At 46.2% G+C, this 17,108-nt stretch overlaps 1 protein-coding gene across 5 annotated transcripts in view; it reads left to right on the top strand.

The window, feature by feature from the left end:
- AMPH (amphiphysin) overlaps positions 1-17,108 on the top strand; it is a 151,957-nt gene that overhangs the window by 40,271 nt on the left and 94,578 nt on the right. For all 5 annotated transcript variants that reach the window (XR_011361907.1, XM_069960352.1, XM_069960351.1 and 2 more), the window contains exon 2: positions 12,437-12,517. Coding sequence is in view for 4 of the 5 variants with exons in the window: in XM_069960352.1 (XP_069816453.1) it covers positions 12,437-12,517 (81 nt within the window). In the remaining variant the exon portion in view is untranslated. The remainder of the gene's footprint in view (positions 1-12,436; positions 12,518-17,108) is intronic.

The raw sequence follows: 17,108 nt of genomic DNA, 5'->3' as shown, positions 1-17,108 counted from the left end.
ATACTGTACAGGACATTACAGATCAGCACTATATACTGTACAGAACATTACAGAACAGCACTATACTGTACAGAACATTACAGAACAGCACGATATACTGTACATTACATTATAGAACAGCACTATATACTGTACAGTACATTACAGAGCAGCACTATATACTGTACAGGACATTACAGAACAGCACTATATACTGTACAGAACATTACAGAACAGCACTATACTGTACAGGACTACAGAACAGCACTATATACTGTACAGGACATTACAGAGCAGCTCTATATACTGTACAGAACATTACAGAACAGCACTATACTGTACAGGACATTATATACAAGAAACATTCAACAAAACCAGCAATTATAGTAATGTTTGGATACCAAGTACTTCAAGACTGGGGGGCCCGAAAAGTGTCTGAGAACCGAGCAAGAGTTTGAGAACCAAAGCAAACTTTCCTTGAAAATACAGTTTGAGTTCCAAGCAGTTTGAGAACCGAGGTGCCACTGTACCATGAATTGTTGTTTGGATAATTGTTGTCTGACCTCTTTGAAGAATTGATAGTAGGCTGAAATTTTCTGCAGCAAATCACATGCCGATTCCTTTCTATTATAATTCTGAAGTTGTAGTGCATGGTTCCCTTCCCCCACCCAGAAATTGGTATGACAACAAACACTGTGTTCATTCAAGACACAAATTCAATAAAAGATAACTAAACATTCCCAAGGGAATTAAACATGATGTAATTTGTCAAAAGATAATGAACATTTTCTATTTTCCATGTCTAACGCTGGGTAGCCGGACATCATTAATTTAACATACACAGCATGTAAATAACATTACAGCTAGTTAGAAACTAATTGAATGTAACATATTCAGTGTACTGAACATTACAAAGCAATGTCTATTAATATAATATAAGGCAATAACTGTAAACATGATAAAATATCATTTAGGCTATGTTCACACTACGTATGAGTCCGGCCGTAGTTCGTACGCAGCCGTACATGTGCGGCTGAAAGTACGGCCGTGGGAAAAATAGACATGCGGCCGGATTGCGAACATGCGGGCGAACCGCTAACATACGCCCGTAGTACAGTTATGCTTCCCTAGCTTGTTTCGAAGCGATCTGAAACAGGTCATTTACTTGGAAATCTTCGCCCAGCCCAATAAAACTCACAGAACCTTTTGGATCGAAAAATCAAGTTCAATTTGGCTGAAATAAGTAGTTCGTACGGGACCGCATGGAAATCCACGGGAGTTGGAACATTTCCGTCCTCAAACAATGGTCTTGTTAATTTTTCACGGCGCCGTATACCATCCGGCCGTAAGCTCATACGTAGTGTGCATTGTGCGGGCATATATCGTATACTACGTGTGTATATTTGCGGTTCGCACTACGGCCGGAAAGATACGTAGTGTGAACATAGCCTGTTATGCTGTAAACTGACAGAACCCTAGAAGGTATTATTTAAATGTCACATAGTTATATTAATTTATTGTACTTCATACTGTGGCAAAAAACTGTTCAAGGGTGCGTACACGTACTCGTACAGGATCCGCAGCAGATCTGCATCAGATATGATGCTGTGTTTAGTTATTTATTTACATTGATATTCAATCTGCTGCGAATCTGCACCATGAAATCTGCTGTGGGTCCTGTGCATGGATCTGCAGCAGATTTGATGGTGCAGATTTGAAGTTGCAGATATAAAGCAAATCTGCAGCTTCAAATCTATGCCATTAAATCTGCTGCAGATCCTGTACATGTGAACGCACCCTAAAGTGGTTTTCCGATGGAGGGAAGTTACTTATCTCCTGGTCTCACGCCACCACCTCTATTCAGCCACACCAGACCTGGTAGAGAGCGCTTGCTGTGTTTGGGTTCGGCACATGCAGTCTGCACACAGCTCAGCCAATCAGCGGCTAAGGCAGGACACCACTGCAGCCGCTGATTGGATAAGTGGAAACTGCACATGCTGGCCCCAGTGCTATCTACCAAGTCTGGTGCAGATGAACAGAGGTGGCGACATAAATACTGTAGTATAAATACCTTCCCTCCATAAAGGCACCAATATAGAGAACTTTTTAGGTCAGAAAACCCCTTTAAAGGGAACCATTCACCCCGTGGCCCCCATTAGAAACAGACATACAGTGACATAAAGGTCAATATACTTACCATATCGCTCCCGGTCCCGTCCCGGATCTCGTTGTTGACACGGAGAAATCGCTGATTCTTCTTCTCCCGCCCATTATGGTAATGAGCTGAGATGAGTCCAACGTCCATAGGAAACGACGGACGAGTCCAACTTATTCATGAGGTCCTCTTCTCGTCGCCGCCCATCCACGCCTCCTGGAACTTGATTGACGTCTTCAGTCTTCAGTCTTCTGCCGAATTCCCGCGCAGGCGCCGCTGCGATGGTCTCGTCACCTCTTCTGCGCCTGCGCGGTAAACAGGATGCGTGTTCGAGCCAATCGGCGCACGCGCAGTAAACAGTGGAGCTGCAGAGCGGCTTCAATTGTGAACTGCGCATGCGCCGAAAACGACCGTCACGGCGCCTGCGCGGGATCCGGCGAGAAGAAAGAAGACGAGGAGGAAGAAGACCCGGCGTCAATCAAGTGTCGGAGGCGGGGAGAAGGCTGGACTTCGGGCCGGCGGCGCTCATTACCATAATGGGCGCGAGAAGAAGAATCGGCGATTTCTCCGTGTCAACAACGAGATCCGGGACGGGACCGGGAGCGATGTGGTAAGTATATTGACCTTTATGTCACTGTATGTCTGTTTCTAACGGGGGCCACGGGGTGAATGGTTCCCTTTAACCCCTTAGCGACCCATGACGTATCTGGTACGTCATGGTGTCGCGGGGGGTGTTCAGAGGGGGGACCCGCCGGGTCCCTGACTGTGATTGACAGATTACTGTAAATGGGGTAAAGTGAGATGAGAAAAGATAAGTTCTGTTCATGTTGAGTTTTAAAAATTGCGAGGAAAAGAAGGAAGATATAGCCAATGGACACTCTGGGATGCTGGATTGCAGGAATTTGACAGCTGGACTATGTACATTTGAGTGTCATCAGCATGGAGGTGGTACCTGGACCCGTGGGATTCTATGATGAGTCCCAGGCCAAAAGTATGGAGAAAAGAAGAGGCCCTTGGACAGAGCCTTAGGGGACACCGGCAGTGGGGTGAGGTGGTGTGAGAGTGATAGACACTGAAAGTGCGGTTGGAGAGGTTGGGGATGGTAGCCAGATTCCAGGGAGTCAAAGAGCGAGTTGGCTAAGAAGTGGGAGGACAGTTCAAGGTAGACATATTAATTAAGGAGTTTTGAGGCAAAGGGGAGAAGTGAGATGGGGCAGGTAGCTGGACAAGGAGGCTAGGCCAGGGGATGACTTTTTAAGGATGTGCGTGATAATTGCATGTTTGTATGGGATATGGAAAGGGAAAGATGCCACTAGTTTTATCCCTCCCCCTGCATGAATTGTGGGTCTCAATAACCAAGCAATTTTCTTAAAGTGTCACTGTCGTGAATTTTTTTTTGTTGCAGAAATCAATAGTCCAGGCGATTTTAAGAAACTTTGTCATTGGGTTTATTAGCCGAAAAATGCATTTTTTTTTTAAACTCAGTTTTATTAAGGGTGTACAACGATGATAAAATCTAGTACATACAGTATTCAATATACAATTAAAGAACATTGGTACATACAAACCAACAACAACAACGTACAGCTGCTGTAGACGCAACCAGCGTCTCAACTGATTGATAACCACGGCAAAAGTGAGTCCGAAAATAGAAGTTATGATGCAAAGTGAAGGATATCTGTACATGTCACACACACTCTCCGCTGTGTACACCAGCGCTAATTGGCAGCCAGGTTACTCTCAGGTGGGGTCGGCCGCCTCCGGGGCCACTGTCAGTAGAGACTGGCACCAAGGGTCCCAGACCTTATGAAATTTTTGGGGGCATTTTCTGTGTTTAAATATGACCTTCTCATATGCAGTGATTTTATTGACTTGCTTTTTCCACATCAGGATGGTAGGGGGACGAGGGTCCATCCAGCACAACGCTATAGATTTGCACGCTATGAATAATGTTTCTCGGAGCATTATGCGCGTGTGGTGCGCCCACTCCTCTTCGACCAACAGCCCAAAAAGGCAAACTGATGGTGTAAGAGGAACTGGGATATGAATTAAGGACGTAAGAAGCCGAGTCACCTCCGACCAGAAAGAGGCGATAGAGGGGCATGCCCAAACCAAAAATCGGCCGGAGTGGATTGGCATTTAGGACACGCAGGAGTCGCCAAGCGACCCATACGGTGTAATCTTAGAGGCGTAAGGTATGCCTGGTGAATATAATACAGTTGTGTAAGTTTATTATTGGCCGCTGGGGACACAAATTTGTGTGACTCAAGAATTGCCTCGCAGTCCTCATCATCCAATGTTGGAATTAATGATTTCCACCTCTCTAGCGCAGGGAGAGGAGTGGACGCAACCACCGTTCGAATCAAGTATGCATACAATGATGAAATTATGCCTCCTGGACCCTGAGATCTAATGATGCCTATTAGTGGGTATGAAGATATAGCATCCGCTGGACGGGGAAACTGAGCAGATAAGGCGTGTTGTAACTGGAGATATCAGTAAAAATATGTACGGGGGATAGCAAATCTGTCTCTAATGGACTCAAAGGGTAGTAGAGAGCCTTCCTCATACAGGTCACTAAGATACCAGACCTCCCTTTGGAACCAATAGTGGGCATCCACGAAGGTAACAAGTTCGGGCAGTGCCGGGTTGTACCATATGGGCGACTCTACCGGGACCTTCTGACAGTCCGTTAATCGCCGTGTTACCTCCCATGTCTTTCGCGCCACCCTATGTGCAGGTAACAATGGGATACGTGGGCACGTCGGGGCCTCCAGCACAGCCCACAGTGTTAACGGGGATATAAAGTCTGCGGCGTGTATCTTGGGCTGCCCAGCCTGAGGTGCATTAGTCCAGGGGCCGAGATATCTGAGCTGTCCTGCCAAGTAATAAAGATACATATTTGGTAGCGCCATACCCGCTTCCTGTTTGGGGCGCTGTAACTTGGCTAGCTGGAGCTTAGACCTGGATGAGCCCCAAATAAAAGAAATCATAGCCGAGTCCAGGTCTCGGAAAAATATTTTAGGAATTGGGGTAAAGATGTGCTGTAGTATATAAAGGCATTTGGGCAGCACCACCATTTTAATTAAATTAATACGTCCTGCCACTGAGAGTGGCAAGGTGGCCCACAATTTAAATTTGTCTCTAAAGTGAAGGAGTAGCGGGTCTACATTCAAGGACAACGATTGGGATCCAGTTTTTGTTATAATAATCCCAAGGTATTTAAAGTGGTCTACCACCTTCAATCCGCACACCTCCTGACCTATCATAGCATTACGGGTAGAACTGAGAAATTGTATTGAGGATTTGCTCCAATTAATGGACAGGCCGGAATACACGCCGAAGTCATCTATGATGGCTATAGCTCTCGCCAGGGATTCTTCTGGGTTGGACAGGAACTGGATTAGGTCATCTGCATAGAGACCCACCCTGTCCTCCCCGGTGGAGTGGGGTATACCAGACAGGAGTGTGTCCCGACGCAGGAGAGAGGCTAGGGGTTCAATAGATAGTATAAAGAGAAGAGGGGAAAGGGGGCAGCCCTGACGGGTTCCACGTGACAAGGAAAAGGAGGGAGAAACCATACCATTCATTGCTATAGCAGCCCGGGGCTCTTTGTATAGTATAGTGATCCATTTAACAAAATTGGGGCCAAAGCCCATGCGCTCCAGCACCCCAATAAGAAATGGAACTTCGACTGAGTCAAAGGCCTTGGCCGCATCAAGTGAGGCCAAGGCCCAATCCCTGTTCTCCTGGATCCCCCGTTGAGCAATCAGCTGCACTCTGCGGAGGTTGTCCGAGGTGCTGCGCTTGGGGACAAAACCAGATTGGTCAATGTGGATTAGCAAGGGAATGACTATATTTAATCTGTTGGCTAATAATTTGGCAAGAATTTTGTAATCTGAATTTAATAATGAAATGGGTCTATATGAGCCGCAATCAAGCGGATCCTTGTCTGGTTTTAAAAGAAGGATAATGTTAGCATCATAGAATTAAGTGGGTAGTATACCTTGCTCAAAAGAGGAATGAAAGATGTGTAGAAGGGGGGGAAGTAATAAATCTTGGTATTGGGTGTAAAGTTCTATGGGGAATCCGTCAGGGCTGGAAGCCCTGCCCTTTGCTAGGGAGGACACAGCGTCCCTAAGTTCATCTAGGGTGATTGGGGCCTCCAGGAGGGAACAGAAATCGGGTGAAAGAGTAGTTAGCTCTATTGTCGTTAGGTACTCAGATATTTCCACCAGGGAGCGAGTTAGTCTCGTACTATATAGGTCAGTATAGAATTGTACAAATGCTGATAGAATATCAGGACTGGTAGTTGCTATGTCCCCTGTGATCCCTCGGACTTGGAGCACCACGGGGGATGCAGTGTTTCTGTGTATCAAGTATGCCAATAAACTACTGGAGTGGTTCCCTTGCTCAAAGTAGTATTGGAGAGTGAAAAACACCTTACGCCTAGCCTTTTCATATAGAGTCGCCATATATTGTCGCCCACAGTGAAGCCACGCAGCGCGATTGGAGTCAGTGGGCTGTGCTATAAATGCTGCTTCCTTGGCGGTACAATCGGCAGCCAGCTCATCCTCTACCCGGGTAGCCTCACATTTATGATAGGAAATGGAAGACTGTACACAGCCACGGAGATATGCCTTTAGGGATTCCCAAAGATGAGAATGGTTATCAGCGGGAAGGTTAGCCTGCAAAAATACTGACAATTGGTCTGGTATCCTGTCCTGTTCAGTGAACAAAGACAGCCAGAACGGGTGAATTTTGCGAGGACCAGCTGGTATTGTGAGAGGAGTTAGGTTGAAAGCAGCAAGTATTGGGGAGTGGTCCAAGACCGCCCGCTGTACATGGGAAATAGACACTAAGTTTGCATTAGCTTTAGGATTTCCGAACATATAATCAATTCTTGAGAGAGTATCTCTCCCTGGGGTGTGGCAAGTGTACTCCCAAACCCGAGGATGAGCTGCGCGCCACAAATCCACCCAACCAAATTCCGCCGTCAAGTGTGCCAGGGGGGACGCCGGGGCCTGGGGGGGGGGGGGTCCAGGCGCCCCCCCGGATCATGGAACTTGTCCATTGTAATATCATATAGCATATTAAAGTCACCCATACATATAAGGAGGGCTGCAGGGAATTCTGATGCAAATCGCATGGCGTCATGTAGGACACTGATTGGGGCAGGGGGTGGCAAATATACACACAGTAATACTTTAGGTACCTGGTCTAATTTAGCTGAGACAAAAATGGCTCTACCCTCCGGATCCACATACGTCCTGCCTGGCTCCCAGCGAACAGATCTGTGGACCAGGAGCGAGAGCCCACGAGACGCTGATGAATAGGTGGCGTGCAAGGCCCACTGGACCCACGGCTTATGTACATAATGTGTAGTAGAAGGGGTGAGGTGAGTCTCTTGCATGCACACAATCCGCGGGTCTTGTCTGCGGACATGCTCAAACACCTGTGCCCTTTTACGCGGTGTACCTAATCCTCTAACATTTAGAGAGAGTATTCGTATCGACATTAAAGTCGGTTATGAGACCGGTGACCTGTACGTGTGTCAACTATTTAACTCAACACTGCACACAACAATAGGGTGGGAAGGATAGAAGAGGGGGGAAGAAAACTCCGGTGAGACCAGAGACAAACTGGAACACAAGGGTGTAACTCTGCACTGATCCACTTGATCAGCAACACGTGGCAAATACACGGGGGGAGTCTGAGAGGGTGTCTGGTACTCAGACTCTGTTATACTCGTGACCCGGTGGGTGATGTATGGGTGCCACACCAATACAAAACGATTAGAAAAGAAACATATCTGTTATGACGGGCATAGTAAAAGACAACAGTGCCTTAGAAGGATACCATCCAGACAGTCATGATGCCAAGTATTATTTACCCGGGGAGGGGGAGAGGGAGAGGGGGGGAGGGGAGAAGAAGGGGGGGGTAGGAAATCAGGGAGGAAGAGCAGGTCTGGCAAGGTAGGTAACTCCACAACATATCTGGGTCTCAAATTAAACATCACTGCCAGACCGCGTTGGGATCACACCAAAGGACCTGTCCCGACTCAGCGTCGCGGTGATCGGCGTTCCTCAGCTCTGTGTCCCAGTAACAATAACCAGTCCTCGGCTTCAGATGGCGAGTTGAAGAAGAGGGCTCTATCTTCATGAATGACCCGCAGCCGCGCGGGAAAGGACATTGAGTAAATAATCTGGCGCTCCCGCAGCTTCGCCTTCACGGAGGCAAACAACGCCCTCGCCTTCTGCAGGGCCGCGGAGAAGTCCGGGAACAGGAGGATAGATGCGTTCTGGTAGGTAACCTTGCCGGCTTTTCGGGCCGCCGCCAGGGCCGCGTCACGGTCTCGGCTGCTCAATAGTCGGATGAGGAAGGGTCTCGGAGGGGTGCCAGGTGGAAGTGGTCTGGAGGGGACCCTGTGTGCCCGTTTGACCGCAAATGCTGCTGAGAAGGAGGCCTCTGGCAGCAGTTCTTTAAGCCACCGCTCTGCAAAGAAGCAAGGGTCTTTACCCTCCGCCCGCTCCGGGAGGCCCAGGATCCGTAAATTGTTCCTGCGGAGGCGGTTCTTTAGGTCGTCCGCCCTTCGAGCCCACGCTGCGGCAGCTTTATCCAGCAAGGCCAGTTTAGCAGGCAGGGGCTGCACAACATCTTCAAGACCTGAGATCCGGGACTCCGTTTCTCTGACACGAGCACGCAGGTTTTCCATATCCAGGAGCCCCACGTCCACCTTTACCTCATCAATTTTACCTGTGAGTGAGGTGGTGGAGGCTCGAATTGCGGTGAGCAGCTGCTCCGAGACTTGTGCTAGTGTCAGTTCAGGAGCCGCTTCACTTTCCTCGCGCAGTGCGAACTCCTGCACATCGCCCAGGTCTCGAGCTGCGCGTGACTGATCAGCGCCATGTTGGCCCAGAGGCCGGGGACAGTCTTTTAACTTTTCTGCCGCCGAGGATTGTCTGGAACGGCTCATGGTGAAGGCACCGGTGTCCGGAGGTATTCTGACGTGGGAAAGGATTGGGTAGTGGCAAATATCTGCAGGATTATCCGAGATAACCGGGATCACGGAGCGGAGCTCACATCAGGCACGTCTACTCGGCTCGACTTCCGGCCACGCCCCCCGAAAAATGCATTTTTAACATGAAAAAGCAGTTTGAAACTCTACCCCCTGTCTTCATTTTTCTCCTATGGAGAGAGCTAAATAAAAGACCAAAACAGGACAACAAAGAGTTAATCTACAAATACCTCACCCGTTATCTCCTCTGACAGTCACCACTGACCTCTCTGAGCTCTGATTACAGCGTTCACCCACTCCATGCCTGTAATCCTCTGTTATCTGCTTTCTGCTGTTGGCTACTTCCCTCCTCCCTCCTTCCCCTCTCCTTTCCCTAGAACAGACAGAGTGTGACTCATGCAACAAGTCACAATTTCCTGAATTTTTGCAGTGGATGGGAAAGAGGAGGGGGGGGGGGGCTGGGAAAAGACTGCAGATAGGTGGTTAAAAGGGCGGGCTGCAGACAAACTCGATTTTGCCTGCCATTGACTACACAGGGACGGGATACGCAGCGAGAAACTCACTGCGTATACGTCCTGTGTGTTTGTACCCTAAAGCATTACTGTTATAAGACATGTCAAAAGTTTTGATTGGTCTGTTTCCCACTGCTGAGATCCCCACAGATCTCCATATACAGCCAGGAAAAGCATGCCGTAGCTTTCTTCACCCTCCATCGCGGCACTCATTGCAGGAGTCGGGCTCCATTATATTCAATTGAGCCATCACTTGCAACATAATTGATCGAGATCTGTGGAGGTCTTAGCACAGAGACGCCAACCAATCACAACTTTTGACATTGCTGTCTGACATAACCAGGGGTCCACCAGCGCCAAAATAGAGTCTTCCAGTACTTATGAGCTGCTGCATGTCCTGCAGGCAGTGGTGTTTTTTCCCATTGCTTCCTGCTGCCAACATTGCTTCCTGCTGCCAACTCTTTTTGTCACAGAAACTGTTTTACTTTTGTAGACTTATGGTCCTTTTACATGGAGCTCAATAGATCGTTTAACGATTTTGAACCAATGATTTTATGGCGGTGATCGCTTAGGCGAAGAGATAAATTGTTTGAATTAATAGTTTTTATGATCGCTTTAAGATTGCTTAAGGCTATCTCACGCAGTACTGTGAATCTTTGAAAGACTGTTTAGACCAGGGCTTCTCAAACTTTCTCTACTGGAGCCTCATCAAAGAGACATAATGATGCCTGGGCCTCATAATACTGACCAAGAGGATGTTGGGGCCTCACTATCTATGGTGGAAGTCCATACTAATATAAAAACTATTGCTCAGTCTACCCTTCATTTGTCTCCTAAACTCAGTATACCAAGTACAAAATGAGTCAATAATGTTCCTAAACCAGAGATTGTTGCAGCCAAGGAAAGGACTGTGCTGCTTATAGTCACTTCTGTAAAAACTACCCCCCCAGCTGTGCCTCACCATCAACTAGGGGGCGCCTCACTGGTGAGGCCCGCCTCACAGTTTGAGAAGCACTGGTTTAGACAAAGCAATCTGCAAATTATCAGAACATGTTGAAAGATCACAATGAATGATTTCTTGTTTGTCGCTTGATCGTTAGCTGTGTTTACACAAGCAGATAATTGTTTAAATGCAATTGTTTCGCGCAGATTTAGGCTATGTTCACACTACGTAAAAGTACGGCCGTTGTTGCCGATGTCAACAACGGCCGCACTTTTGGCGCGGTGGAACAATGCCTTACTTTGAATGGGATCCCGGCCGAAGCGTATATACATCGTATACGCTCCGGCCGGGATCCCATACGGGGCCACAAATAACTGTGATGTCAGTTTTCTGCGGCCGGAATTCAGATAATTGGGGTTTCATTGAATAAACAACCCAGCTACCTAACTGTATAAAGGCGTTGAGTGACCAAGGTGACAGGTGTGTGCAGCAATGCTGGGGGAAAATGTGGATGTTTCTCATCTATATCGTCAAAGTTTATATTGTTTATCATGGATTTGTGGTAGGTGTGTAATTTTTGTGTGCTCACAACCAAATATTTAGTCAGTAAATAATTCTGATTTACATAGCTTTATATGCTTCTGTGGTAACTCATTATGGGCACAGTTAGGGTATGTTCACACAACATCACACAAAGAGAAAAGGCGGCCAATTTTGATATTTAAAATAATGTCCATTTTCACCGCAATTTAACTGACTGCAATGGCAATGCATTGAAGTCAATGGGAAGACAGACGTCCAATGCACTGAATAACGGACGTTTTTACTGCGGAATAATGAAAATATGATCATTATTTTCGGACGTCTTTTTTATTAGTTCACGCAGTTTTTCTTTTTCCACCGTTCTTTCTCCATTTTTACTATTAAGCCACACCCAAAGTCCAATTAGTAACCCCAAACTAGAATAATGTACCAACAGCTGTCATTGCACTAAGGGAAGGCTAGACAGCGAAATGGCGTCCGTTATTTTAGACTCAAAATAATGGACGTCATTTTAAACAAAGCTGAAAAAACGTTGTGTGAACATAGCCATAGGCAGTATTAGGGTAGCTTCACACGGGCGGGCTCGCAGCGAGAATCTCGCTGCGAGCCCGGCAGGTCCTGGCAGTTCCCATAAACTACATACTTGCTGCGGACCGCAGCGAGTATGTAATTGTACCGCGCTTAACCCCTTCTACTCCCGCCCGGCTCCCCCGCTGTAAGCAGCATACATTACCTGTCCTTGCTGCTCGGGTCCGGCGTCCTGCTCTCCCGTCCGGCCAATTAGTGTGTTGCCCAGCCGCAGCCACTGATTGGCCGGACAGGAGAGCAGGACGCCGGACCCGTGCAGCAAGGACAGGTAATGTATGCTGCTTACAGCGGGGGAGCCGGGCGGGAGTAGAAGGGGTTAAGCGCGGTACAATTACATACTCGCTGCGGTCCGCAGCAAGTATGTAGTTTATGGAAACTGACAGGACCTGCCGGGCTCGCAGCGAGAATCTCGCTGCGAGCCCGCCCGTGTGAAGCTACCCTTAGGGCCAGTTCTTTGAGCGGAGAGTGACATAAGCAGAGGCACACGAGCCCTCCCATAGAGACACTGTGTGAGCCTGAGGCAGTGCTGGATTCCGCAGCAGATAGTTTTGCCGCTTTTGCTCTGTGTGAACCGGCCCTCAAACCTGAGATATACATTTTTCTCAGTGGGAATGTAATTTCATTAAAAGATTGTGATTATATGTATTGTATTTTAAAATTTCTTCACCAGTTTTCTTCTCTTGTTCTTCTCTTTTCAGGTACTTCAAAAGCTTGGAAAAGCAGACGAAACAAAGGATGTGCAATTTGAGGAATATGTTCAGAACTTCAAAAGACAAGAGGTAAGATGTGTCTATTTTATTGTAAGCATGACTATGTATGTAGCAGACTTTTGTTATGCGAGTCTATAAAAATAGTGACATAGATAAAGAGAAAATAAGAGAAAACGAATATAGGAAATTATGGCATCATTTTTATAATTCCTTTCCCATGGTTGGAGCTGCAGTCAGTGTTGTTCTACTCTTGGGATTGAAAGTGTCATGCACAGTAGTGGGGCACAGTATGGGCTTTGATGTATTTGGATCTACCACCTTGCATAGATCTTTGAAATAAGCAGATAGTACACTGACAGTGCTACAGTTCTTTTATGTGCCTAGAGGGCATTATGGACTTCCAGGCAAAGAGGCCCAAACCGCTATTACAAGCCTTTTAATAACACCACTGTAAACTGTTAATAAAACATACATATGATGGGGCAGATCATTTAGTTGACCCTGGGGATCCCTCCTGTAAAACTTTACATTGTCAATAGAGGGTCTACACAAGGTGGATGCTTTTGACATTGAGATATACTGATGTAGACTATGTTCACACTACGTAGGTTCCACAGAAATTTACAGCCGTTGTTACAACGGCCATAATTTCTGCTGTACTTACGTAGTGCTGCAGGCTGAGGGATCCCCGGCCAGAGTGTATACACATAGTATACACTCCGGCCGGGATCTCTAGCGGCACCGTAGAAAACTGACGTATCAGTTCACACAATGAACCCTGTCAGTTCACACAATGGAGCGAGCGGCTGTGCTGTGGGAGTTCTGATGCGGGGGTGCACTTATGCGCCCGCATGAGAACTCAGTGGCGCTAAAGTTCATCCAGCCGGTACTGCAGTACCCGCCAGGATGATCTTTTCTGAGACCGGCCGTTTCATGACCCGGCCAGGTCACAGAACGGCCGGTCTCATACTACGTGTGACAATAGCCGTATACTTTTTAGATTCTACCAGTGAGGTATGTGCATGATTAAGCAGTCCGGACACAGATGTAACTTGAAAACAAGCATACACTTTAGGTTCAGGCAATGACTTCTTACACAGCACAGGGTGGCAATATTAGATATTGTTACAGTTTCCTTTGGCAGTTGTTCTTTATGCATTTTTACTAAATAAAAATCTCAGAATAAGCTACAGTACTTTAACCAATATGTAGACTTAGTGTTGCTAATAAAGCTATTTGCATGCAGTTCCATTAGGTTAGTCTCTGCTGTAGAGGACCCTAACCACAGTGTATATACTAAAGAAGACTTATGGTTTGGAGTGCCACGATTCCCCTGAGATAAGACATACGCTGAAAATGGTTGCAAGGTGAAACTTTGGCTGAACGCCCACAGACAGTTAAGTGTGGTAGAAGAACCCATGCTCAGCTATCCTCTCGTCTTGTGGACTTAGAGCAGCATTGGATAAAGCCTCCTCGACTCCACATGGTGCAAAGATCAAAGTGTTCTGAATCCACATCTGTAAAGATAGCAACCTGTGAAATCGCTCTTGTCCTGTCAGGACACGCTGTCCACCGCTCTCCTGGGTGAAGTTACTATGTAAAGCACCTGCGAGGTTACATGAGGTAGCCTGTCCTAATAACCTATCTGGCAGCAGAATAAGTGTCATTGACAATGAAACTTATTCTGCCGCCAACATGGTTTTACAACAGGTCACCTGGTGTAACGCGGCAGGTGCTTCACAGGATTAACTTCACCCAGGGAAACTGTGGACAGCAGTGTATTACTGACACAATGACTCACAATTGTATGCCAGTAATCCACCAATGTCCACAGCTAGGGCTGGGCGGTATACCGCAAAAATACCGATACCGTCACTGGCGTCGGTTAACCGACCTCAACTCTGCCAGGACGGTATCTGCGGTATTCCCCCCACCCACCCGGCGGCCGCATGCTCTGGTGCAGGGAGAGAGAGGGGTCCCGGGTGGAGAGGTGGAGGCGAGACAGCTGATGCTCCGGTTTACCTCCCGAGCCAGGACCCACATACACTGCTGCAGGGCAGGGGATGGAAGATCCTGCTGTGTGGGCTGGAGAGGAAGGCTGGAGATGAGACAGGCTGCGCACAGGCGGCAGCGTCCCCTCCAGTGTGAGCTCAGCGCTGCTGCTGCCGGGCGGCTCACTTCTCCTAGCTTCTCTGGAAGCTGCACGGTGAGCCCTGCCCCCCTCTCCCGCATATATAGTTGGGGTCAGGTATGGGTCGGCACCTTCATGCTTCACTGGCCACCGCACTCTGTCCCCGCACTGGAATCCTCGGAGCCCCGTTATGTTTTGTCAGTGCTGGAAGCGGCCATGTGTGACGCTCAGTCCGGGACACAGATATATGTGCTACAGCACTGAGTGACAGGCGCCGAGGATTCCTGTGCGGGAGAGAGAGCGGTGCCCGGGGGAGGAAGGAGGTGTCCACCCCATACCTGACCCCTGCAGCCACTGAGTGACTGGGGGTAGATATGAGAGATAGAGAGAGAGAGAGAGAGAGAGAGAGAGATAGAAGATCTCCTATCTATCTATCTCTATCTATCTATCTATCTCCTATCTATCTATCTCTCTATCTATCTATCTCTCTCTCTATCTATCTCTCTATCTATCTCTCTATCTATCTCTCTATCTATCTCTCTATCTATCTCTCTATCTATCTCTCTATCTAAATCACGGGAAAATAGTAGCAGCACTTCAAGAGAGGTAGAAGTCAAGACCTGGGACCGTATTTAAATAGTATAGGAAAATCCACAGCACTCCTAATGCAATTCAAGGTGCGATTTATTGAAAAAGCAAGTGCAGCGTACAGAGGCAACGTTTAAGCAGCTATTTGCCGCCATTTTCAAGCTTGAAAATGGCGGCGAATAGCTGCTGAAACGTTGCGTCTGTATGCTGCACTTGCTTTTTCAATAAATCGCACCTTCAATTGCATTAGGAGTGCTGTGGATTTTCCTATACTATCTATCTGTCTCCTATCTGTCTATACATACACACACACACTAATATATATATATATATATATATATATATATATATATATATATATATATATATATATATACACACATATACACTGTATATATAGATAGATACATAGATAGATAAAGCAAATATAGGCAGCACACTAAACAAACTGTGGAGGCCAGCAGTTGAATACCAAGTCAGCTAGTAAAAAATACTCTGCAGCACTCTGATGGTGATACAAACGTGAATTTATTCCATATAACAATATGCAGCAAACTTCACAAGTCATATACGATGTTTCGTCGTCTCCTACACCATTTTCAAGTGGCATTTGAAAATGGTGTAGGAGACACCAAAACGTTGTATATTACTTGTGAAGTTTGCTGCACATTGTTATATGGAATAAATTCACATTTGTATTACCATTGGAAAATAGGGTTTTCAAAACAGGTGTGGCTTTTAAAAGGGGCGTGTCATAATTATCGGTCAATTTATCGTTACCGCGGCTACATGTACGATAAACCGCGATATTGATTTAGGCCATTATCGCCCAGCCCTACTCTCTATCTATCTCCTCTCTATCTTTCTATCTCCTATCTATCTCTCTATCTCCTCTCTATCTGTCTATACACACACACACAGATAGATAGATAGATAGATAGATAGATAGATAGATAGATAGATAGGAGATAGATAGATAGATTGATTGATTGGATATAGATAGATAGAGAGGAGATAGATAGATAGATAGATAGATAGATAGATAGATAGGAGATAGATAGATAGGAGATAGATAGATAGATTGATTGATTGGAGATAGATAGATAGATTGATTGATTGGAGATAGATAGATAGATAGATAGATAGAGAGGAGATAGATAGATGGATAGATAGATAGATGATAGATAGATAGATAGATAGATAGGAGATAGTTCTATCTATATCATCTATCTATATCATCTATCTATATCATATCATCTATCTATCCATCTATCTATCTCCTCTCTATCTATCTATCTCCAATCAATCAATCTATCTATCTCCTATCTATCTATCTATCTATCTATCTATCTATCTATCTATCTCTCTCTCTATCTCCTCTCTATCTGTCTATACACACACACACAGATAGATAGATAGATAGGAGTTAGATAGATAGATAAAGCAAACAATATAGGCAGCACACTAAACGAACTGTGGAGGCCAGCAGTTCAATACCAAGTCAGCTAGTAAAAGATACTCTGCAGCACTCTGATGGTAATACAAACGTGGATCTATTCCATATAACAATGTGCAGCAAACTTCACAAGTAATATAAAATGTTTCGTCATCTCCTACGCCATTTTCAAGTGGCACTTGAAAATGGTGTAGGAGACGCCAAAACGTTGTGTATTACTTGTGAAGTTTGCTGCACATTGTTATATGTAATAAATCCACGTTTGTATTACCATCAGAAAATGGGGCTTTTAAAAGGGGCGTGTCATAATTATCGTTCAATTTATTGTTAGCGCGGCTACATGTACGATAAATCGCGATATTGATTTAGGCCATTATCGCCCAGCCCTAAGTGAAAGGTTCACACAAATCCTAGGTGGCTAATAAACCCAAGTTATTGGAGCAATTAGAAAATGAGGGAAACTTATGGAGTGATGCTTGTTTTGT

The sequence above is a fragment of the Dendropsophus ebraccatus genome, chromosome 2, assembly GCF_027789765.1.
Source record: "Dendropsophus ebraccatus isolate aDenEbr1 chromosome 2, aDenEbr1.pat, whole genome shotgun sequence".
Taxonomy (NCBI): domain Eukaryota; kingdom Metazoa; phylum Chordata; class Amphibia; order Anura; family Hylidae; genus Dendropsophus; species Dendropsophus ebraccatus.
The sequence above is the reverse complement of the archived record's forward strand: the minus strand, read 5'-3'. Positions and strand labels throughout refer to the sequence as shown.